Source organism: Electrophorus electricus, chromosome 2 (assembly GCF_013358815.1).
Source record: "Electrophorus electricus isolate fEleEle1 chromosome 2, fEleEle1.pri, whole genome shotgun sequence".
NCBI lineage: Eukaryota > Metazoa > Chordata > Actinopteri > Gymnotiformes > Gymnotidae > Electrophorus > Electrophorus electricus.
The window spans coordinates 11,881,682-11,908,474 of NC_049536.1; the positions used below are offsets into that span (position 1 = coordinate 11,881,682).

General features: G+C 41.6%; 1 protein-coding gene across 1 annotated transcript; it reads right to left on the reverse strand.

Annotated features, from left to right (window-relative positions):
• Positions 1 to 857: 857 nt before the first annotated feature.
• lingo1a (leucine rich repeat and Ig domain containing 1a) lies at positions 858 to 25,943 on the reverse strand. Its single transcript, XM_027004029.2, has 2 exons — positions 25,685 to 25,943; positions 858 to 4,880 (listed from the first exon to the last, which is right to left on the reverse strand). Exon 2 carries the CDS (start codon positions 4,866 to 4,868, stop codon positions 3,021 to 3,023), a length of 1,848 nt encoding a protein of 615 aa, XP_026859830.2. The 5' UTR covers positions 4,869 to 4,880; positions 25,685 to 25,943; the 3' UTR covers positions 858 to 3,020.
• Positions 25,944 to 26,793: the final 850 nt, after the last annotated feature.

Genomic DNA, 26,793 nt, shown 5'->3' on the forward strand with positions numbered 1-26,793 from the left:
GAATTAGAATTTATCCTGAACTCACATGACTGGATGAGCTCAGGCAATGGCTGAGACATGGCTTTTTAGTCTGTCGTGACAAGGCATCTGGTGGGTGTGTGATTCTAACGCCTCTCTCTCACCCGCCTGTGAACGTTAAAGGTACTCAGTGCAACCATGGGAAAGCTCATAGTGTTTATCATCCCACAGGAAGCCATGTTGTATAACTGGACATTCCTTCCAGCACACAATATTTTAAATCAAACTCATGGTAGTAGCCAAATTAATAAACAAATGTAATTCTTTCTTTTAAAAAAATCTTCAAAATTGGAAATGGGATATAATTCTGTCAAAATTAATTTTCAATTGAGAGGATCTATGGTTTTTGATTCTAGCCACTAAAGAGACCTGTTAGTTTCTCTGGACTCAGTCCCTGAAGAGCATAATGTTCAGAATAATAAAGTTTCCAGAAGTTACTTTCACAAAGTATGGGGGGCTTATAGGGATCAGAGACAACCATAAATGCTTAATGAAAAAAGTAGCCAAACTGATTTCACATTCTGAGGGGAAAAGGTGTTTATACAGTTTCTTGTAAATCTCACTTCAGTGAATATGTTGAATTTAATCAGTTATCATATTATTAAGTGTATCTGTGTTAGACTGTCATATGAGTATTGGTCACTTAGAAAATTATGACATTTTACTTAAAATGTTATTGTATGACCGTTTAGCATGCTCCATATCTGTCTAAAAGTGATTTTCCTCTCAGTAATTAAAATTAGCTGAAAAGTTAAATCAAGATACACTTTTTTATATTTTATAAAAATCTCCATAGATTGTTTAATACAACATACCATATTTTCAACAATTCAACATCAAGAAAATTGTGTTAATATAAAAAGGAATCTGCATATTACTTTTATTGCACAGAACAAATTAAACATATTTTTCAGTGTGCTTGAACTTTTTTCCCCCAGTAAAACAGAAGGTCATGGAGTACGTTATTTGACATAGTCCTGGCATGAATGGAAATAAGAAAATTGATTTTTTCCCCCCCTTGGAACTGAGAGAGGCTGTGGGAGAAGCATATTTGCAGGTTTGGAGCTTTCACATAAAAAACTAATGTGTAGGAGGAAACATTAGGAGGAGAGCCTTGCTTCTGTGGCTGAGGGTGGAGCTACACTAAAAGCAGTTTGGTAGTCAGCAAACCATCTGGGCTTCCCCATGTCCTACACCCTGTCAGCACTATAGAACAATCAGTGCATACACTAACACTTGACTCAGCATTAGCCTTAATACAATGGCCTCTCTTTATCCACCCGAATTCCACAATGTCCCCGCACCCATAAACAAAGGACTTCAGTAAGGTAAAGATGTCACACAAATATACCATCCTGTAAAATCACAAGCACACAGTCATTTAACCACACTCTTCAACCACAATCATTAACCACACTCTTCAACCAGTTGTGTGACTTAACATTAACATAGTAAAGAACTTTTTTTACGAGTCAGATGAAATGAAATTGTTTAAAATTGTTGGGAATGTTTATTTGGATAGCGATAGAGGGAGATTTGAACATTATTCAAATAAAAACATTTTTTCACCATTTTGAGAATTATTAAAGGCAGCGTTTGAACATGTCAGGGTTGTCAAGCACGTTAACATTTCCCCCCCCCTATTTGTCTTTACATATGCATTAACTAACACAATTGCTACAAGGACAAGTCAATGTGTACAAAGGCATATTTTAACCTTTTAAAGAACTTGTAAAACATTTAATCCTATGGTTGATTGTTACATAAACATATAATGGCATTAACAAATCACACAATGCAGCTGCAGTTATTCTGTTTTTCACAATTCCACATTCTGATCACACTGAGATGATGTCACCTCTAAATCAAACATAGCATTGATAGACTCTACACCCTTAGGAATTAAGATCAGCCATAAACATCCAACATATTTGCTGGTTAATATATTAAGATTCTAAATCTCAAAGTTGCTGTTATAGTGAACTGTAATATAATAAGCACTACAGAACAATGTGGCTCTTTTGAATAGCTCTTTCCTGATCATAATATGCAGCAACTTATGATTTAGAATCAGCATGAAAGGTTTACTTTTTAGACCAGTTCCAGAAATGCAATGAGACAAACAATGATAATGCTGGAAAATGCTTTAGTTTGATGTATCCATAGCCAGAACTTCAGTGAAACCACTCACTGAAATAAAAAGTAAAAAGCACTACACTGTGTTTTGAGCCATTTGCTGTGTTTACACAAACCATGAGCATTAAAGGCTGCGTTTTTTCACTTGTTTTTTGTGGTTTTATCTGCACTGAATTTCAGAATGAAAATGAGAAAAGAGACTGTAACTACAATTTCAACAAAAGCCTAGTACAACACAATGGCTCTGTCTTGAAAAGTGCTGTTTATATGGTACTATCACTTAATTTAATGTGGCATTACTGTGTTTTACTTGGTTATCAAGAATATTCAAGGAGTATGTGGGGCCATGGATAAGTCAAATGTATGGCAAAAACACAGTATTTTTGATATAACATTGCACTAGTTAATGTGCTTATCAACCCTGAAATGTCTCCTGTTGCTGTTTGATAAAACTATTTAAGTTTAGATATTAAAAAGAAATTATACAAAAACATATAATGCAGGCAAAAGGACATCAAAGGAGGATGATGGTCTTTCTTTTGTATTTTGGAGATTGACACAAACATTGAGAAGGGTTGAGTCATTTATATATTTCCTTTTGCCCATAAAAATCCACTGTAACGTCAATGTCTTACAACAAAATTCTCTTTCAAAGAAATGGTCCCTGAAGGCCAAGAAAAAAATGCCACTTCTCCCCTCTTACTTTCAACATCAAACAAAAACAAAGAATGTATGTGCCACATATCCATTTTTAGGACAGGGAGGAATAAAACACGCACTTCCTCTGTGAGAAAGTCCCAGGATCCAAAAGTCAGTCACAGAGGGGTCCATATTTTTGTCACTGTTTTTCAGTGTCCCTGGCTCGGTTAAATCATTTTCATGTTAAACTTGCGAGGAGCTTCGCCAGTACCACTGCTTAGCCCTGCATCTGATTTCCGTGGCACATACTCAATCTCAATGTTGTGTTTGGTGTTACCTTTACCCCTGCTCCACAGAAACAGCAATACCAGACAGAACAGTACCACACCAAGGAAGGAGATGAATCCCATGGTGGTGGCAATTATAAGGGTCTTGATGTCAAAGGGAAAAGGGACGGTGGCTCTCGTCTCATTGGCTCCACTTTCACTGGGCTGGTTGGAGATGAAAGCGAACGTTTTGTTGGGCTGGTTAGGCCAGTCAGGGGAGTAGCTGTGAACGTGGAGATGAGCCAAAGTGGTGTCGTTTCCACCTGCATTGCTTGCGATGCACACGTAGGTCCCGTTGTCATGGATCTGAGCGTACCGCACCTCTAGAGTTCCATCAGGGAACACAGTAAGCCTTCCTATAGTTTTCATGGTAATGAAGTGTTTCTGTGGGGAAAGCCACATAATGACTGGAGCTGGATCTCCATCTGCCTGGCACACAAAGTTAACCGTAGTTCCTTCATCCACATACTTATGCTGTGCTTTGCGGTCCCGGATCCTTGACTTACGACATGTGAAATAATTCGGCTGTAAGATGTCAGGGAAGTCCTTGAACTCTTTGCCCTGGACGAATTCGGGCGAAGCACATGTGGGCTGCTGGCGGTTGAAGTTGAGTCTCCAGCGTCTGCGGAACACCCAGAGAAGCCTGCAGTCACATGCCAGAGGGTTATCATACAGCACAAGGGTCTCCAGATTTCCAACTGAATGGAATGCGGATTCCTCCAGAGTGGTCAGAGCATTACCGGACACATTCAAGATCTTCAGGTAATTAAGACCTCTGAAAGCATATGGTTCGATCATAGACAGCCTACCACCCACCAGGTGGAATTCTTGCAGTCTGAGCAGGTCATGGAGCTTGTTTCCCTCAATGATGGAGATCGGGTTGTAGGACATATTCAGAAATCGTAAGTAAACCAGATGTCGAAGGGCCACATAAGGGATTGAAGTCAGGTTTGCGCTGGTGATCGTCAGGGAGGTAAGATTCAGCCCATATAAGCAGTGGGTTGTCATGGTGTCGAGATAGGGCCAATTGGCGATCTCCAGAACTTTGAGACGGTACAGGCGTTTAAAGGAATAATCTCTGATACTGTTGATGTTTAGGTTGCGAAGACGCAAAGTGTTGAGGCTGTGCAAGTGGGTGAAAGCCTCCGTAGGAACGGAGGTCAGGTTGCACTTCTCTAGGGTCAGGTGTTCCAGGCTGTTGAGGCCGTGGAAAGCTCGGTGGGATATGAACACCAGGTCATTATCACCGACTTCCAGAGAGTGCAGGTTATACAGATCCTGGAACATGTAGTCCAGCAGGATGACAATCTTATTCTCACTGATGTCCAGCCGGGTGAGGTTACTGAGACCCGTGAACACACCCAGCTGGATGAGCTTCAGCTTGTTGCTGCGCAGTCCAAGAGTCCGTAAGCCATACAGGTTGTTAAAGGCTCCAGGCTCAATGGTGGAGATGGTGTTTTCGTTCAGCTCCAGCTCTTCCAAGTTGGGGAAGGCAGAGAACTCCTCTGGGTTGATGGTCTTGATGCGGTTCTTGCTGAGGTCCAGCATTCGGGTCTCAGACGGAATGCCCTCAGGGACAGACATCAGCTTTTTGCGGTGGCACATGACGGAGCGTTCCTGGGCATTGCACTCACAGCGAGACGGGCACCCTGTGGTCGAGCCAGACAACACAGTGCCCAGCATTAAAATGAGGATGGGCTGCCAGCACGCCACCAGGTAGCTGTGCCCACTTGCTTCTCCTGCCACCATCCTACCGGTTACCTGTGCAGACAGAGAGAGAGACAGAAAAAGAAAGACTACCAGTGAGGAGGATTTCATCTTAATCCAGACAAGAAACCTAAATAGCAAAATAACAAGATCTTTTTTATTGTTTATAAAAGCAGGCATTTATTACACATTATTTTTTAGAATATCCCAATATCCAGACAACAAAATGTCAGATGATGCAAGGTGCATGAAATAAATTCTAGACCCAGCTAAAATGTACAACTATGAACATTTGCTGCAAAATTAATGAAGGCTGAACAGACAGGAAGAAAAGGGGGGAGACCACTTGCAGCAGAAAGGTGTGTGTTCACTTGCATAATAGTGAGAGCTGACATATTTGGATTCTGTTTTGTGTCCCTGCTAAGCTTAACTTCAAACCTTCTGCAGGCGAAAGCTCCAGTTTGCAGATGGAGGAGAGATTGTGGCAAGAAAGAAAATATTGCATCACACCATTGTAGCATATTCATGACAGATCTAAAGCTGAGGTGTAGTCGACCTGCTGAGCAGAGGATTATGGGCTTTTACTAGTGTTGTATTGCGTTGTCAGTCTGGTGTCCTCGGCGTACACCATACTCCAGCTTTATCTCTAAAGCCAGAGCACTGCTCAGCATTAATCACTGCATGCACATTTGCCAATATGAAATGACGGCATTGTAGAATGGGACAGGTGCTAATGCCATTATCAGCATTTCTCAGAGAGTAATCCAATTTGTGCAGTGTCAGGCGACATGTATGGACTATGGATGCCATCTGCATCAGCTAAGTCCTGACAGAAGAAAGAGCAAAGTAGTGAAAAAGACAGAGACTGCATGAGGGAGAGTCGACTTGATTACAAAGTCAGAAAGTGCTAGTGGTGATACATATATCACTGTTAGCAGGAGAAAACTCTTACTACCATTGCTAGCTGGCCGTAGAGATACTTCATAGATAGAGGGACTAATCTCACCAATGTAGGGGATCATTTCACAACATGACCTGAATTGGGCTATTACTGGAATTAAGGTGATGGCATAAATTTTAATGATAATCATATTGTTTCAATGTTTGCAATGAAATTATTTATAAAGTGCTTTTTAAGCAATTTCAGTAATATTTTAACAATATCACGATTACAGAAAAAAGTGATATTTTTAGTCACTCACATAAAAACAGAGAAAGAGAATACAGTCCATCTGTTGCCATGCCCAGTATGTGCCATAATCCATGGTATTACAAATGGTTGGTTTCTGACCACAGGCCAGCTGTTAGCTGGATGTTTTGGGTGGCACACTAGCAGTGACATTAATGTATAAAAACTCAAGCACCATTTCTGTGCCTGATACATATATACTAGTGCAACATCCGCAACAATGCCACCACTGTCAGTGCTGAAATTGGTCTGCAGCCCAAATAATATATTGTCGGCAGTGGTGTTGGACCTGGTCAGAAACTGAGAAATGATTAAAAGGTTATAGGGTAGCTGACAAATTGTGCATAGCAAAAGATTGGGTATAGTAAAATACAGCTATAAGACAGGTCTTCCTAATAAATGCGATCCATATGTATTTTTTATTAGATGCAGTGTTTCTAATGAAGTGAGTTGTGAATGTATACACTTACTGTAGATACATAGCTTTCATAAATGTCCTTCAAATGTCTTTGCAATTTATTGAGCCTCATCCTGGGTCTCTAGACATGCACTTTGTTGTCATTGATGTCTAGTAATTGTGGTGACTATGTTCTAGGTTTAATGCTACTGACAGGTTAGAACAAGTAAGATTTCCTATGTACTTGTGTACAAAAAGCCAGTAAAGAACTTTAATATTAAACCGGACGCTCTTTCAGTGTCTGACTGCATTTACATAGAAATAGCTCTTGTCTTCCAGGCCAGAGGTGATGGATCCCTAATTCTGGAATAAACTTCATAACTAAACTGGTTTTCTGGAGTTCTTGAGTAGATTCATGCTAGATGATGGGGGCTAGGAGAGAGAAAGTGAATGTTATTGTGTCAGTGTTACTGAGTTCATGTAATGCAGGAGTGAATTTGCAGTTATTGTGCGCACAAAACAAAACTGAATTAAAATGTCAAGACTGCCAATTACATCTGCGTCCACGTTCATTGGTCTATAACAGCACTTCAGTTTGCATTTAGAAGCAATTTCATATTAGTCTTTTCTTTTAGAAAGTTAACTGATTTATTTCTTAAGCCCTAATCACAGAGCCTTTCAGGAGAATTAAAAAGCCCCCATTTATCAACTCTCTTTGTTTCTCTAACCAATACCTCCAATGTCATCTTCTTGTTCTCATCAAATGTGTGAGCAAGCAAGAAGGCACTGTCATGCTGCTCCTACCATTTACAGTGAGGGTGATCATATACAACTGCAGCAAGGCCCTCCTCAAAATCACAAAAAGCACAAAAAGAACAAAGACTTCATGTACACAAAGTGTATATTTTCATCACTTTTTTAACACTGCCACTAAGCTCTGGGAAAAGTGTTAATAACACTTTTAAAAAAGCTTAACACCACTACTGACAGGATACTAACAAAATATTACAATCTTATTTACAGTATAATTTGCTTATTAGTAATCTATGTGTGCCTTGATGTCCACATGTCCACAGCTGCTCCTGCCCTCTTCAGAGAGAGTGAGATGAGAGATGCTGTAGCCAAGGGCGATGGTAATTTGGCCCACAGACTGAGGCCATGCAACCTTTAACCATTGTCACTGAGACAGGGCTCCTGGACACAGCTTGCAAACAGCTTGCATCAAACACTGGCACCAAAAAAAGAAAATCAAAAGTGAATGGCAGTCTGGTGATGACATTTAGTCTTTAAAAAAAGTCCTCCAGAGCATGGGCTCAAATCAATCTGACTCTGGTTTCCCACCATATCAGAGATTCTGCGGCGAAGCATATTGTCTGTGGAATTCCAGAGGGAACAGATAAGCGTGCCGTGTATCCGAACGCACAAGTGACAGAGTTCAGCTGCTGGACAGCTGGGATGTGCTGTGAAATGCTATTCGGCTGCTCTAAGAGAGGAAAACACTGTTGCAGGACACTGCACTACTTGCCCTTCATCCTGCTTCTCTTCCACGTCTTTCTCAGTTTGCATTCCTTTGAAACTCTGTTTCATGATTGCATGCCATGTTCATATGCAGCCAGAGCAAGACAGACAAATTAATTTTAACACCCACCCACCATTATCTTCTTTTCATTTCATCACCCAGTGTTATTGCACTCTGCGCTTTCCTGTCTTTAGGAACCCAGCACTATTAGGAGCAGTGATCCATTCCCATGTCGGATTTGATTATAGAGAAGCAGCGACATTTCTTTGCGCATAGTGTGCCATATTAGGGCTGTTCATGCCCATGGATTTGATTTTAAGGATTTAGTAGTCTAATAAGCTTAAACAATTGTTTAGCCCCACCACCACAACCCACTCAATGATGTCCTCCTGTACTCCAGAGCTCAAAAAACACTAACTGTGCAAGTTCTTAAACCGAAGCACCAAAACAAAACAGAGCAGGAATGTCAAATGCTAGTCTCGATAAGCCTCAGCAGTGTAAAGTGTTTTCTCTACTTTACCACACCTGACTGAACTCAGGTAATTATCATTGAATTATCAGGCCCTTTATGTGTTGAGTCAGTTGTGTTTCAGCAGGAAGAGCATTACTCTGCATGGAATCAGAGCCCTGCAGAAAAGCTGTGCGACATCTGTAGTGTAGAGTCAGCTTGCAGCAGTGCCCAAAGACACTCATCCATAACAATTAGAGACAACAGGCTAGTAGGATTGTTTTAATATCCCAAAACATGTGTTAGTTATTCTTTAATGGCCACTTGTATAATAAAGCCCTTCAAGCATTGCTTATGCAGGAAAGGCACTGATGTTAATGTTGTGGGTATTGATGTTGTAGATTGTTGAGGTTGTTCTTATGCTTGTGGCCTGGTCATGCCCACGCTGCATGCTCAGGGCCTGTTGCAGCGGGTGTAAAAGGTGACCGTGGGTGTCATGATGACGGAGACCTGGCCTCAGCACACCTGGCACATGGGGTCTGATGTAAAGCAGTTTAAATTGTAGCTGATGCTGGACAGATGGGACCGACTCTTATCCTCATCCTGCTCTGTGCAACAAGGTGCAGGATTCCAACAGAGACCAGCTGCTTCCTATACATCTCTCTCTCTCTCTCTCTCTCTCTCTCTCTCTCTCTCTCTCTCTCTCTCTCTCTCTCTCACTCACATACACACACACACACACACACACACACACACACACACACACACACACACACACACACACACACACACAAGCCTGCTCCTAACAGATAAGACAGTACACTTCCAACTCAACCTGTTAACCCTTATTAAACACAGACACTCCTGAGCAAAGAGTAAATCTGTGAAAATACGATACATCAACCACCTAAGCTAGAGTGAAACTTGTTCTGACATGGTAAAATGAACAGGGGATTTATGGCTTTAACAGGATGTGTTTGCACTTGAGCAGACATGAAGAAATAGATGAATTAGGCTGGATAAAACCACTTGGAATGGAGCAGAGCTCTACAACATACACACTACCAAACACCCACACACACACACAAATACACACACACACACACCTCACATCTGATAGATTTTCTGCATTCTTTGAATGCTTCAAGTCTCCAACAGATTGGTTGCAGGATTACTATGCGCATTATTTTAAACATACACAAGAATCCACAAAGACTATACTTATAAAAGGTAACTTCACAAAATGAAGTCAGCATTGTTTTATTACAGTCCCAATGCTGCTGGAAGCAGGGGGCGAGTGGGCATTTGACCTAACAGTTCTGGGAGGATACCTCACCCCTTTTAAATTAAGATGAAACTTTTTTTTTGTTTTAATTGGAAATGAAAAAAACATAATTCTTCTTAATACCTTGTAACACTGACCTAAAGGCATTAACCGACAGTTAGTAGCAGAGCCAATCAAAATACAATTGAAATGGGGGGTGGGACATTCTCCAAAATGTGAAAGCAGCATGGTTGGACAATGAGTGACTTCACCAGCTCGCTTGTCCAGTAAAAAAAGCACGAGCTAATATACACTTGGCCGCCATTTGTATTATCACCTTATGTATATTTAATACATTTCTGCTGCATTTTTAAATGCTGCTGCCAAGCTAATATTAAGCTAATATTTAAAGTTCTTTACACATGCAATCTAGTAGTTACCTATTTGAGGAAGCACAAAGAAATGAGCAAAACAAACAATGCTGACATTGTTCGTAAAAAGGGTTGTTGAGACATGTTATTGCTTTATAGTATAAACTAAGCTGTTGGTAATGCTGAAAGTAAGGCTTAGCTTGGCAGTAAGTATTATAGAAAATGACCCAGATGGGTTTTTTGTCACTTATAGAAGTAAAGGATGAAAGAGGTGATAAAACAGTTCCAATCTACACAGAATTTATGTTTGTTAGCTAGCTTGCTAATGCCAGTACAGGCAAAAGTTTGTTTATTTATTTGTAGCACCAATAAGAACAGTATATTTTTTGAATAAAAAATATGTTTATTCATTTTAAATGTAGCCTTTTCAGTCAAAGTCTGATTAATGTATGTACTGTGAGGTTTTATAAATATGGCTATAAAAAAAGTTACATACAGCACATACTTTGGATATACTTGAACATACTTTGAATATTTGAATGTCTGGAAGTTAGGCACGTTATAGCATTATAGTACATGTGCTAAAAGTAAGTTTTAGTTAGTCAGTACTATAGACAATGAAGATGTTTTTGTCAAGCAGAGAAAAAAAAGATGAAGCTCTGATGATACCTGGACAGGTATCTTAGCCAATTTATTAAACTTCTGAAATTATGACAAACCATTATCAGAGGGGGAGGTCATTCCATGGTTCAAATCTGAATGGAATAGGATATAGTTAGGATGACTTAACATGGTGGATAAATTACAGGAACATTCACCCTCCAGTGAAAAAAGGCTTGTGTTGAGAAACCATGGAAAAAAAAGTTCCCCTTGTATTGTGTATGCATAGTATGCGGAAAATACTATTTGTCTATATTATTTGATCCAAGGACCACAAATTATTTATGCCTCATCATTTTATGTCAGATTTTACAAGTGGTTTTAATTCTGCTTTTGAGATAATACCATGCTCTCATCCCATTCAAGTAGATAGAATTGTGTAACCAGAAATAATTTTGGTATTATCAAGATAACTGCAGAGTGAACAACCTTGACTGTGTCTTTCATCCATGTTTTGAGTGGATTGGTGCTTTAAAATCAGAAATTAAATTTCAAAATAATTTCATGCAGTCACCAGGAATTTACTCTTAAATACAGCTACATAGACCAATAGTTCCAAACTACTGTCACCAGAAAATGAATTCAGTAACATAAATTTTGCTCCATCATTTTTGAAGGTGTGGGGTCTCAGCTCTGTCTCAGCTTACTCTAAAATCACTAAGAGATCTTTAATAGTCACTTTTTATATGGAATTATCTCGATATTACCACATAAATTGCACAGATGCAGCAAATACAATACACATGCCTCAGAAAAAGTAACTATTTCATTATAATGAAACAATTAACCAAAACCCTGACCTACACTGCTGTAAGATATTTATATTTTCTCAGTACAGTAACTGGAATGGTGTGTGTGTTGATAGTTATGGCTCTATCCCTCCACTTAGTCCCGAAAATTGAAGAGGACGATTCTGGACTGCAGGGAGAGTTTACAGTTTAAAGTAATAAAGGAAATCTGCTCTGACCAGTGAGAGCTAACATAACCCAAGTCCACTAAAGCCAAACTACGCTGAAACTTATGCAATGGTCCAAAATTTAGTTGGTCTCCTGACCCAAGGTCTAAATCCAGCTGGTGTCCTCACACAAAGACTAGCTCCAGATGCTGGTGTCCTGACCCAAAGTGTAGTTCCAGAAGCTGGTGTCTTCACCCAAAGTGTAGTTCCAGAAGCTGGTGTCCTAGCACATTCACACTTACATTTACGGCATTTAGCAGACACTCTTATCCAGGGCGACTTGTAAAAGTTCTTTTTTGACTCACAGAAAGAAATCCTAGCCAGTATAGTAGGTTAGAGTCCAATACACCAATTAACTAGAATACTGTAGAAATACAGGGATCAATTCTGATGCCTAGAAGTACAAAATACATAAGCTCTATCTTAGACAATGATAAGTGTAGTAAACAATAAATACTAGAGTTTGTTATTCATCACTTTCTGGCACAAAGTGTAGTTCCAGAAGCTGGTGTCCTGACCCAAAGTCTAGTTCCAGAAGCTGGTGTAAAGACCCAGAGTTATCCACACAATGATCCACTACAGCTAATTTCTCCCTAACCTATGACCATGACACATATCAGTCAATATGAGTCAATTGCATTTATCTGTTCTCCATACACACACACATGCACATGCATGCACACACCACTCTCCACACACATGGTCAAGGACTATTTAAAGCTTTGCATCTCTGCATCGTCTCCTTATCTTCCTTCTCTCTGAGTCCACAGCAGTGAAGATTTTGACCTTCAGTTTCCTCTCTCCTTCTCCCGGTGAACTGACATGAATGGTAAATTGGCCCATGCGGATGCAGCATGGCCAAGAAGAGTGAAGCATGAAGAGAATAATTGCCTCAAAGGTCATCCTGCTTTTACTTCTTGCAAGTGGCCTCTGCTCCACAGGCAGCCTGTGAATGCATGTAACACGCACCATTTGTGCTGGAGTGCGGAGGAATAACAAGGTCCTGCCAGTACCTTTCAAAGAGGCCCCACACATAAGCAGACGCCCTACACACCAACATGATTAGGTATCTGCAGTGGATGAGCATTATTATCTGTGTTTCTTGGTGCGATTGGACACCAAAACATGCCCTGCACTCACAAGCACATAAATAATGCAAAAGATTTACGCAAGTAAAAACCCAACAATCTGTGTCCATGATCCTCTAAGACAACAACTGAACATCTTAGACAGCAAACAACTATATTTTGATACTTTGATTCTGGGTGAATATGTATTGAGCATTCCTGGACTTGTTAAATGAGTCATGTTATGTGTGCTCTTCTGGCTGTGAAAAAAAAAAAACAAGATCCAAAAACCTACATCGTGCTCAGTATGTAACACTACATTCTGCAGTGTGGAACACTATCTTTTGAGTAATTCCAGCATTGTGTGTAGTATGTAATAATATATCCTGCAGGAAAATTTTATCATTTAAGTAACTCCAGCATCATATACAGTTTATAACACTATATTCTGCAGTGTGAAATGTTATCGCATGAGTTATACCAGCATAGTATACAGCAGGTAACAGTGTATTATTTTTACTGCTGTAAATGGCAAAGATGGGAAGAATATGTTAATAATAAGACTATTATTGGTATTACAGTCATTGCTGGGGTCTGATATGCAAAATACAAAAACATGCCCAAAAACATATCTACATGTTTCAATTACTTGCTTGACTGGTCAACATATTATTAATTTGCTGCAAATAAATATGTGACTCCACATTGAGGGACTCCACAGTGACTCCACATTGACCATGTCCAAATTGACCATGTCCTTATTATCTTGCAACACATGTCCTCAAAGGTTTATTTATGTATTATTCTTTTTTTTTTTTTTACATTACCTCCTTGAACACCACAGTATGGGATCATAGAAAGTTCCTTGTGTAATCATACCACAATCCAAAACAGTTGCATCTGTCTTACACAGATGAAGTGAATGCTGAATTTATTCACTGTCAAACAATTCACTGTTAATTCCCACCAAGCGAGCTTGAATATCAAAGCTGAATTAAATGGGAACATCACACAAGAAGCACACTGCAGAACTTCAGAAAGACTTTGGATGGTTTTGCACTGTTATGGGTGCCAACGGTAAGACTGTTCGCTCCTCAAGCTGCCAAAGTGAAGTCATCTCATTCTGCTGCTTCATTCATTGTCAAGTGAAACAGACAGAGTGGAACAACAGAATGTGGAGGTCATAGTGGAGCAGCAGGGGTTGAGACTCCTGTTATGTCATTCATGGCCTGGTCATTATGGGAGCCATTATTCACCCTGCATCCTTTATTCAACAACCAGCATACTTTATCTAAGCCAGCAATGAAATCAATTAACACTAAACTTCTCCAAACATTCAGCACATTTTCTTGACTTTTTGACTTCTCAGGGATTCAGGAAAATGCAATTCTCTTTGGATGGTTTTGGCTGAACATGCTGGTGTTTTGATTTCCGTCTGAAAGCAGTTGCCACCTTTGAAAGAGCAAATAAAATCTCCCATCAAAACAAGAAATTATGTTTATTTTCTTTATGTTTTGTGTGATTTATTAATTTTTTTGTCATTCCTTTTTTTTCCTAAAGTCTATGTATGTTTCGATATTTTACTGCCCAGTAAATGATCTTTCGTGAGAAGCAATGATCCATAATAAATCCACAAGTTCATACACTGTGGGTCTTCTACCCTCTTGTTAGCACCATTAGGAGGAGCTCCACACTGCAAAAACTCCTCCACTCTCTGCAGGCATCTACAAAACCAAATCACCATTCAGCAACGCTTATAGATGAATGTTCCCGGGTCATTAAGAGCTGGCTTCTAATCTGTGCAGTCTTAAATGGGTAAGTGTGCTTCTGGAGGAGGGAAACAGGTGTCACCACCCATAGTGTCTAAAGTCTCAGATCGGAACTACACCTCTCCACATTTTCTCTACCTTTCACCCTTCACTAGCCAAAGGCTTTTGTAAAACTTTTATAAAGACCATATCTAAACTTTTGCATTGTCTACACAATGGTGTCTACACAGGGGGAAATTCAAGGAAATCTTGTTGGTGTATATAAGATAATCATTTATTATTACTTTTGGATTGCGGGGAAAAAATAATAATTTTAACAAACATAAAAATAAATGAGTCATGTATAAATAGCACACTGAGCAAAAGCATATCATTACTGCAGAAAGAGCTTATCACATTGTGAACTATTAGATTAAATTCTTGCACTCTGCTTGGTAAATACACCCCTGCTCAGATTAAGTCCAAACCAAATTGTCTGTAAAATAGAGGAGATAAAATGCATGCAGATTGCTCTTTGTTCTACATCCTGTATGTTACTCTCTCTCTCTCTCTCTCTCTCTCTTTCTCTCTCTCTCTCTTTCTCTCTCTCTAAAATATTCTCTCTCTAAAGTGTTATCTGAATAATGAATAAAAAGGTGCTGTGCTGAGGGGTGGTAGTGAGTGAGTCACGAGGTGGGCTGGGCTGGAAGTCAGATCTCACACATACAAACACACTGTGATGAAGGCTGAAGGCAACGACCATACCATACCTTGGAACCAAGGTCCAACTGTTGGTACATGTGTGCCCTGACCACCGGACCAAAGAGCCTGCTCTCTGGCACAGATGCCAGAGCACCCATTTCACCTTCCTGAGTGACAGTCTTGTCACAGACACACACACAGACGCACACACCATTTGGGAAGGAGACACATCATCCTGTACATTCCCAAGCCGAGGAGCTTTGAGCTAACTGACTGTCTTTCTAACAATAAAATAAACAATAAAATAAACAATAAAATAAACAATAAAACTCAAAGGTTCCATTTAATAAAAAAAAAACCAAAACATTTTGCAAGTTAGTTGTGATTCATAGCTCAAAAATTCAGTTGCTCTTGGATGATATATAAACAGTGCCTCAGCAAAGTTACTTCTGTGTACTCATTTAAAATTTATCCTCCCAGACGCAGTGAGTTGAAAAGGAAAAAAAAAAATTTCATAAGTGCTCCATCTAAAAAAGGAAAGGGAGTTGAATGATAATATGAGCCCATAAAAGACCACATACTGGGATGGGAGAGAAAGATAGGCCACAATGAGGGAAAGAGACAGAGAGGCTATATTATGAATAAGAATAAGGTTTTTCTTCTGCAGTATCATCTGATAGAAAGCTATGGAAAATGCCTCTGGCTTCATCTCACCTTTCTGAGCTGATAGCTGATACAGAACTGTGGATTTCGTCTATAAACATATAGAGAGTTATCTGAATAAACAGATATACTGAGGCCTCTTTATTTCTTTTGGGCTCTTTGACTGAATGTCCTCTTTGTGTGTTCCCTTTGACCAAGCCAAGTGCAGTAGCAAAGAGTCATTGAGAGAGGCAGAGGAGTATATTTTAGATTCACGCTGTGATCTCACTCAGGGTCGGCGTCGGGATGCTTCGTGTGACAGCGTTCACTGAGAAATGGAGCAGGGCTTCGGCTTGGACTGCACCAACCCTTTAAAAGTGTGAGTATTATCCACATGAACTCAGTTGGAGTGGATTACTGACAGCGCTCTGAGCTGTTTCAGACAACTACATGTGTGGGAGGGTTGCAGATCTAAAAACAATGACATGGGAGCACCATGAGCAATCAAGAGGCCTTAATAGATAATGGTGAAGCACAGGGCCATAGATTAGGAAAGTACTGAAACATGCAGTATACTCTTATTGAGTGTGTCTGTGGAGAGGAGATGCTCTGTTCATTAGCATGAGAATAACTCTGGCTTTGCTCTGCCAGTGGCTAGTAATGTGCACTTTTAAAGCCAAGTGCATCATCAAACGGCACCCTACGTCATCCATCACTGTGGTCCATTCGTGTTTCCAAGTCTGGCTTCCACTTTTCCTTGCATCCGTCTCCTCCCTTCCTCCCAGGAGAGAGCCCGGCTGCGCTTCTTTCAGTGGCCAGTGCTGTCCAATTCAGCAGGGGGTCTTAAGTAGGCCAATAAACCGATCTGGAGAAGACTATTGACGGTGGCTGAAGTGAAGACGAGGCAGAAAGTGATGCGATATGCAAGGGTCTCGGGGTGCTGAGGGTGCACTTTCAGACAGCAGGACACTCTCCCCTCTGGTCTCCAGCAAGAGCCTGGTGGACGACCTTGTCCTGTGCCCTTCAGCTAAGTGGCTTAGGAGGGAATGCTGACCCCCCACTCTAGCAAAGACTACAAGGGGCAGGAAAACAACAGTAATGGGCCACAGTGCAGCGCTGATTTGCCGGGCCTTAAATGTGGGGCAGTTGCGAGCAATTTTTGGTGCAATTACTTGTCTATGTTGTCCTTGTGTTATCCCTCTCTTGCCTCAGAGACGCATCATCTAAAGAGTATCATGTAAAGAGCATTGGCCTGTGACAATCTGGCCCTCTCTGGCAGCCTCCACTCTGGCTTTGGCTCTGGAATCCAACATGGCTGCTCCCACAAGCATGACGTGGGCTAGGTGCCTTTAAGCACAGCCCGTGCACAGCTACATCCACTCTTCACTCCTCGGCACATTCACAACTAGCCAACAAATAGCTACAGCCACAGATGGAGGTAGTGGGAGTCCACTTCTCAGTAGGAGGCTGTCTCGTGTCTGGTGGAGGCCCAACCCAAAGAACCACCATCATGTGCGATGGCCTGCCACACATGGCCAGAGGAAGTCCCCTGGGAGGGGGACTCGTGGGAGGAGCTCAACCTTCTGCTCATGCTGATGGCCCCCATCACCTCACAGGGACTGTCCTGCTCCACACAGATGTAGGCTGGTGCTTTCCTCCTTATTAAGCTCCAATCACAAAAAAATAATACAAATTTTAAAATGGTTGGAAGAAGTGCAAAAGACCAAAGTGATTTATGTGACATTTGCATATCTGCCAAGGGCTCGGCCCAGGAGGGGATTATATTAGTAGGCATAATTAATTCTGCCATTTTTCTTGTGTGGTTGACACCAGATTCTCCCATTTATTGAGACCATTGCATGTTATCTTAAGTAAAAAATGAGATGCCTGAAAAGGAAGTGTCGGCTTATTCAGAAGTCCAAAAGTCATCACTTCACTGGAAATCACATACCCCTGTGCAGTGTCTCTACAGACTGGAGCAGCACACCATAGATGAATGCACACACTTGTTTAAAGCCATAGGTTTCTTCTCATTCAGAGCTTTATCGGTCTGAAGGCTTCAGGAGCACGCATTCCTGGGATGGGGCTCTGAACCCTGGACCCCAGCATCACCCCCTCTGCAATGTCTCACACAGCTTCTGAGGCACCCTTCAATGCCTGGTCCTTTTCTCTTTTAGTCAGAACTGGTGTTAGTACCTGTCTCTCATTGTCATTAGTACCTCACTCTAACTGGCATTAGTCCCTCAATCTCACTGGCATTTATACTTCACTCATTGTCATTTGATTAGTACTTCACTCTCACTGACATTAGTATCTCATTCTCAGTGGCATTAGTACCTCACTCTGTGGGATTAGTATATATTAATAAGTCTCTCTCCCTTCAGTACCACACAGTACCTATGACATCAGGGGTACACATATAAACTGCAAAGCCTCTGGAAACAGTAGCAAAGAATATGGCAGTACATTTGATTTAGAAGGCTAAATTCTGCATGTTCAATAAACATCCTGTACATTAATCATACTTATGTATAATGACATACACAGCTCCTCAAAAGTGAAAGACAACAAACAAACAAACAACACCCCTCCCCCCCAAAAAAAGTTAATCTAGCATTTATTTTAAAGTGCTTCTGTAACTTATCCAGCATCCATAGAAATCTAATAGAAGGCAATCTAAATCAGAATTACTGGGAATTGTCTAATTGAATTTCCACAGCCATATTGACAACTGCTGATGAAATAGTTGTCACAGTTATATGTTTAAAATCCCCTGCTCCGTATTTAGGAAAAGGCACGTAAGTGCCCTTGCTGCTCTTCTGAGTATTTCTGTAGCTCAGCAGGTGGAACAAGGTGTTAATGAGACTGCAGTTATAGGTTTGATTCCCAGGCAGTACATGCACTGTTGTGATAAAGATATGAAAGATGCTCTAGAGTAAGACAGCTGCCAAATATTGAGAATTTTTTTTTTTTTAATCTAGTTCTGTTTATCAGAACAATGAAAGTGCCAACAGAGTCACATAGAGGGGCTCTCTCTGTGAGCCAGTAGTCTCTTACCTTATGTTTCCTTCTCTAACACCATTCACAGCTCTACAGCTCAATAAGTAGCATTTTTAGTGCCAATGCCAAGATCATGACTCGTCTAGCTTACTCTGCCCTCTGCCTCTAGCTGCGATATAGGTTCTCTCTCTCTCTTACTCTCTGTTTTTCTTTCTCTTATCGAGGTTTTGTTAATGGAACAAGTCCATCATGTCTTTAACATTTCTGGTGAAGTTCCAACAGTCTCTGGTGAGCTCACACACACACACCTATGTGTGCACAAACATACACACATGGATGTACACACACCCTAACTCACAGCTCAATTTTCACCAGTGAGCCCCAGTGGAGCTGTATGTGCCAGCTCCCCCAGTGGAGCTCTGACATCTGTTAGGGTGTCATCATTGCATCTCTCTCCCTATTCGCCATGCCTGCTCCACTCTTTCTTCCAGGTTTTCCAAGACATCTCCTCCTGTCAAGCCTCACTCTGCCCGCCGGTAACCTGACCTTTTGCTTCCCCCCTACCCCCACCCCCATACCCCATCTAGAGTTACTCTGAGACACCGCTTTGCCCTCCCCATCCATCCATTAGGCATCGGTCCGTTAGCCTGCTATTCTAAGCGCACATGATTGATTTTTCCTTCCTAAAGGACACCTGCCAGGACTGGTGGGCAGGCTGAAGGCTACCCTGCCCAGGATTCGATAGAGGAACGCGTTGGACAGAGTGCTTAGGGGAAACACAGCCGCCACACAGAAGCTGTCACCCTTGCACGCGTGTATCCGTAGCACACAAACGACAGTGTGAGAGTTTGAGAGCGAGGCGGCAGAAAATGGAGCTCACTTCAGCAGGGAGTCACCCAGTGCTGTCCACAGAGTGAGCAGCGCTGCACTTGCAGCCTGCAGCAGAGTCTGCTCCGGGTTCAAGCTTGTGCTTGTGATCGTGTCTGGCTAATCCCGCAAACCCTGCCTGTGTGCTCAAGGCTCTAATTAGAGGCTAATGCATGAGCAGTCTCCCCGGGTCACTCAAAATTAGCAATAAGACTGTATTAAAAGCCTACTGTATTGTTCCTTAAAAAAAAGAGCGATAGAGAGCATAGAGAGCGAACGTCTGGGGTATGTCTGTTAAAAACCAGCTTTAAAGCAACACACACTGGTCTTCTCAATGGTGACAGAGCCTAATAAGCATTAAAACAGAGAGAATTAGTAGAGAAGCCCCAGTTTATGTGCCACAGTGGGACCCATCTCTGTGCTGTACACATGGAAGAGAAAAAGCTCAAATCCTTAATGTATTTTAATGCGATTAATGCTCATAATGGATGTTTTTTTAAATGGGCATCTAAACAGAGTTTCTCATAGAGAAGCCTGTGTGTGTGAAATGTGCTCAGTGTGCATGTCTACATTACGGACAGGTGTAGAGCAAAGGATCAAAGAACAGAGAGGCATTTGAAAAGGCCCATTAAAGCGCTCTGAAATAAAAGCAAAGTGCCTGCAGCCATTAGAGGGAGCCTGAGTATTATCTATAATTTCTTATCAGTCATTCAGGTCTCATTGACCAAGGCCTGAAGAAGAACTTGTGTGTGTGTGTGTGTGTGTGTGTGTGTGCGTGTGTGCGCGCGTGCGAGTGAGTGAGTGAGTGAGTGAGAGAGTGTGTGAGTGCTGTTAGCACTCTGAGGCCTTCTGTTTGACAGTGGACTAACAGGTCATAAGGCAGGTAAATGGGCATTTGGAGAGCTCTAGGGGGAAAAAAAACTGCCATCTTACATACACAAACATACACATAAACACACATACAGGAACACACAAGGAAGAGAGATGTTGGGCTATGACAACACCAAAGCACATGGATCTGTCACACAGCCTGCTTTCAGCTTCTTACATCTTCATCAAAAGACTGCACCTTCATCTCCAGCTGAGCACTGGAAGCATGAATGACCAAGTTACACTTTTATCCACTTCATACCCCCTCACATATACTGCAATCAGAATTTGATACATAATGAATACTGACGCTGTCAGGATGACGTATTTAGGATACGGCGTAAATCAACACGGCTGCTGTAGATAAATAAACAAATCCAATTAAGGAGCATGTTAGCAGGGCTATGCTTACCTCAGCTTCTCTTCCACACGCACACACACTGATCAGAGCTACCAGGCCCCCACCTTCAGCCTCATGCTGCCTGCTAAACCACCTGCAACTGTCTGTAATTTACAACCTCTCTGACCTACTGCGCATGCCTGTGCCCATCGCTCTGTCTCCATAGGATGGGTGTGGCCTTCTCGTTCTCCCAGCTATAGCTGCTGCAGCAGGACAACCATCGATCTGCTGCCCTGAGAAGAATACTGATCAATGCTCCCTATCTGACACATTCAACAGGATTCACCATCACACCCTTGACCCTAGACTCTGACTCTCTCTCTGTCTCTCTCTGCATTTGTGTTTCTGTGTGTGTGTGTGTGTGTGTGTGTGTGTGTGAGAGAGAGAGAGAGAGAGAGAGAGAGAGAGAGAGAGAGAGAGAGAGAGAGAGAGAGAGAGAGAGAGAGAGAGAGTGTTACAGGAATACCAGAATCTTCTTTGAAATGCCAGGTCTTCAGGAGTGAAATTATCTTGAATCTTTTACTTTAAGGCAAAGCCTTATCCTTTCAAATATGCAATATTTTCCTCTAAATGCTGCAGTTTATTACAGACAGAACTGAGCTTTGGAAATGGCAAGAGATCATACAGTTTCAACATTCGAACAGAAGCAGGTATACAAACACACACACATATATATGCACCCATACCATGAACAAAATTATGGGAAATATCACAGGGAACACATATCATCAAGCTCAACCATCTGGTGAGTTTGCCATTAAAAAAAAAAAATCTATTGTTCTTGGCCTCGTGGGCCACACTGTAGCAGGCGTGTGCTTTTGGATCAGAAAGGGTTTGGAAAGCTTCAGTCAGATGGGCCAGGTGCATTGTCTCATAACAATCCCACATGCAGGAAGCAATTAGCCATCCGTGTGTCTGCCTGCCAGAGTTCCGCTGGACCATGCTGCGCTCGATGCCGCCTCCAGCTTCAGGTCAGCACGACAACGGAACCCTCCACGCTGTCTGGCCCTTTCCCATGTCCATGCTGCAATCTGACATTTCAAACCCATTCAATCAAGCCTTTAATCTTAATTAACATTTACCACAACGGAGCTGGCTAGACTGCAGCTTTCCAGAAGAGCTCGGGTGGGCCACAGGGGACTGGCGGTCGGTTTCAGACCCTCACGCATCACTTAAGGCAGGCGTTTGGAAACCTCATCACTTTCCCCTGCATACAGCATGAAGTTCGGCATATTAGATCCCTTTTAGTCGCTGCTTCTATTTACTGTGTGATCCAAACATCAACAGCCTAAACTGATGAAAGTAAATTAATGGTGATTAAAGCTGGCTTTATGAACACACATATGCATTATGGCTTTATGAGCAAATGTATGCATTATGGCAAGACAAAAAGCTTGCAGAGGTCTTCTAGCATTTACACAATCAAGACATAATGTGCAAGGAGCCCTGTTTGGATTCTGCACTGGCAAAGCAACAATTTTAATAATTTAATTTGATCGTTCAAAGCCAGCCTGTTTCCTTCAACAGACAGCAATTTAAATTTCAGGCAACTAAGCAAAACTAATGGATAAAATAACAGTTATTCAGCAGGGCTCCTCTGGCGGGTGAAATGCATTTCATTTAAAGATTAGCGCTAAGCTGCCCTCTCTGCTCCCCCTCTCTCCACGAGAATGTCACTGTAAGTGATTTGGCTTTCAAGGGACACGAGTGAGTGGGAGTGACCTTTCGGAACAGGGGCGATACGACCGGACTGGAAATCAATGCAGATACAGATAAGGATCTCTGCATTAAGAGACCTTTTCATCAAGCTTAAAAAAATTAAGCATTTATGGCATGTCTGCAGCATGCTCCACAGCGCCCCCTTCCTGCGGTCTGAGTGATTTTATCTGTGTCAGTGCTGAGTGAAGGAGGCAGTTAGGTTGTAGGTATCTGGGGAGAGGAAGGGAGGTAAAACCCTCACAGTTTAGAGGGAATGCTCCCATCTCCCATCGGGCCAAGATTTGAGCTCTTGGGACATAAACAGAGGGGAGGTAATGGTGGAGTCCTGCAGAGCAGGCAAGAAACTCCACATCCTAAAATTAGGTTCCTCTCAGCAGCGAAGCGCTCTTGTACGTCAGGCCTCTTGGCTGCAGCGCTTGTCTGCTTTCAGATGCAGTGCAGGGGCGCCTGCTGTTGCTGTGATATAAAGAGGGCCACTGAGGATAAACTTAGCTATGAGGGCCATGAAGTTTCAGGTGGAGTTAAAAGACCTGCCCCCACCCCAACACAGTGGATTTCAGGGACAGGTTGTCTTTACCATATTTTTCCCTGCAGGCTACACAACAAAGGAGCCAGCGTTGATGTTTATAGAATACAGAATGTATTTACAGAATGTATCAGATGCAGCTTAAAAGCTATGCACAACTGTAATGGACCTACTGCATTACACTCGACACATGGGAACAATCTCATGAGAGGGGACACAGAGGATAAGGCTCTTTCTTTCTAAATATATCTTTCTCAGATATGCACATGTACACGCACGCGCGCGCGCACACACACACACACACAAATACACACACACACACACACACACACATGCACATACACAGACAGACATATTTGGCATTACTGTGCAGAACTGCATGCTACCTATGATCATAAGGTCTCAGACAAGACCACATATTGATCCAATGCTTTTCAAATTCTGGTAAGAGAAGAAAACAAGACACCTGCTTTGATTTTGTGTACTCTATCTATATTCTGCACCTGATTCACATGTAGGCAGGTAGCAACAATGATTTATCAGCCATAATCTCATAATTCATGACATCCTTTTAAATGTTCTATGTCTGGATAGAGATGTTCATGCATATCTACGTAATCAGTGTCAATCCATCATGCAGATTAAAGAATATTTCAGATGCCTACATTTTCTAATGTTCGAACAATGAAACCTTGCAATCTACATTGTAGAGCATGCACAATTAGGCCAGTAGGCTGCTTTGCTTCAGATACTGTTGTTTCCAAATTGCATAAAACCCAGTTGTGAAGGAACGTCCAGGTTGCCACGACCACCAAATGGAACAGGCATGTAGGGACCTCATGTAAGCACTCTCCACATACAGTTAACTCTCAGTTAAGCTGGCTCGTGGCATGTGAATCAATCTCCCTCTCTCTCTCTATCTCTGTTTCTTATATTACTATTCAACAATAACAATGTGATAGCCAACCCAGTAGGCTGTTATCTTACAATAGCCTATGCTTGCATTTCCTACCAGCATAGCATGTGGCAGAGTGTGTAGGTGTGACCTCTCTGTGTTTTTTAGTTTTCCACTGCCCATCTTCTCCTGATGCACTGTATCTTTCTGCAGTATAAACTTCAGCATTAGTCCAGTATTAAACTTTAAAAATAATAAAACCACCACATTGACTATGCAGATTCTATATATTTTTTTTTTTGGTATTGGATAGCATTTATACTTATGCTGAGAGTCCCTCTCCATTGATTATTGACTGGAACAGAATGTGACAGAACAGAAGATGATTTACAAACCAAGCAGGAAGCTAGCACTTCATTCACTGATGTCAGAAAGGCTTTTAGTAGTTACACGCAGTTACACAGTAATGTGTGTCTGTCTGTCTCTCTCTGTCTCTCCCTCACACACACACACACACACACACACACACACACACACACACACACACACACACACACACACACACAGAGACACACACACACACACACACACACACACACACACACACACACACACACACACACCCTATTTAATAAATCAAAAACATGTTTGATGTGAATGTAGCTTAATTCCTGCCGGTCTGAAAAAATAAGGGCAGGCTACAATATTGTACTCTAGGCATAGGGACAATTACAGAACATGAACACATGTCAGACTGATTTCACCCATCAAGGATTTGTCAAAACAAATTTAACAATGACACAACAGGCAGTGTGGTAATGATTTCTTGAACAAAGTACAGATCAACAATTTCACCATGTCTCCGTAAAGCAGTTTGAAGATGTCCACCATTACATTTCAATTTCGTGGCAAAGGACAATCTATGTTCATAATCAGCAGAACGTCAACAACAGTTGATAGCTGTCCGATTTACCTCACAAAAAAAGGACAAAGGACTCTTAGGACAGACTGACTGTCTAACAAGTGAAAAGGCATTATTTTCTTCGTCTGTTATCTGAACATACGTATATCCTACACAGAACTAGACAGATTCTGACAACACAGTAGACAGCTGCATATTTTAGTAATGTGAAACTAAAATGTTGTTTCACAACAATGTCCTTTTCTACACAGTTTGAGCCTAAAAATCTACATTCGATTATTCAACATTTAATTGCCGCCTAGCAATAACCATCCAATGACGCGTTTTGGTACGCGATTTCTAAACTTGCAGCATTCTGTATGGTGATCCGCTGCGGAACGATCTTTTATTAATTCCTCGCAGCAACCAGGACGGTGGGTGCTTCTGAAATATCGCGGTCGTAATAGACTGAAGAGAAATGCCTCTCATACATAAGGACGTTAAACACCCTTGATATTTAGAACATTCGATTTCACACTGCCCTGCGAACCCTATATCCCTATCGCCCCCAGCTACTTCATCGGCCATTTACCTGAATCGCTACACTATTAAAGGTTCTGATGCCGGTTTAACGACATGAACGACTTTAAAGTATCACATTTACTTCACCCGTGTATTTCCCGCCGCAGGCACGCTTCTGGAGTCTGTAGCTACTCACCTACTGCCGCTTGCAAGCATCCTCACGCATCTCATACAATGGCAACTCCCTGTGCAGTAGAGACCGTTCACACTATCTCAGGACCATCGCTGGACAGTGCATTTCAAAAAGAAAATAGTTTATTTGTCCTTATCTGTTTATACCGTGGAATTTACTATAAACGAAAAGTCTGTACTATCTGCAAAGTCATTGTTTCGTCAGTGGTTCTTGGTGGCAGGTATCCTTCGATTAGAGAAAGGTTTCTCACGCGCCTGCTAGCGCTAGATCGAAAAAGGGGTGGATGGGTGCGCGCGCGCGCGCGCGAGAGAGAGAGAGAGAGAGAGAGAGAGAGACTGATTCCCACGCCATGTAATAGCATTCAGTCAGACAGCTGTATGTTTAGCGGTCTTAAACTTAAAACTGCAATAAATATAATAAAAATAAATAAACAAAACACAAATTTGTGGCAGACGCTACGAAAACTATTTTAAATGTGTAAATGCGAAAAGGGGCACTGTGCGAACTGCAGACCCAGGATCGGCCGCCAGCTTTTCACCCGCAAAACTAAGCAGATGAACGGAACGAATTAAAAAAGGACATTTATAAATAAAAGTACAGTCGTTTTTGTTTGTGTATGTGTGTGTGTGTGTGTGTGTGTGTGTGTGTGTGTGTGTGTGTGAGAGAGAGAGAGAGAGAGAGTGAGTGAGTGAGTGAGAGAGAGAGAGAGAGAGAGAATTAGTTTATAGAACGAGAGATGTAATTTATCCCGTGATTAAAAAATATTAGCCTAGTACAATTGGTCAAACAGAAAACACTTTTTGGTATGTTTTTTTTTCTTCTAAACAACAACAAACAGGAAAAACTATTCGTTTGTGTTTCAGTCTTCATCATAACTGAAAAAGGTGAAGAGCTTCTCTTCCCTGACATTATTCTGAACTTGGCAAGAGTAAGGAGCCTGTATGGCATAAGTTTCGGTTAGGCCGGCAGTACGCCGTCTGAAGGCCTGGTGGCACTGTTGGACTCAAATAAAGAGAATCCTTTTTAGAAAAGGAAAAGAATCCTTTTTAAAATCACTCGCAGAAACCTCTCAAGCATCTGCTCAAGAGACCTCTGTGGAAAACAGCAGCAGT

Coding starts and splice junctions, on each gene's coding strand:
- lingo1a (XM_027004029.2), bottom strand. CDS start 4,868: ATGGTGGCAGGAGAAGCAAGTGGGCACAGCTACCTGGTGGCGTGCTGG.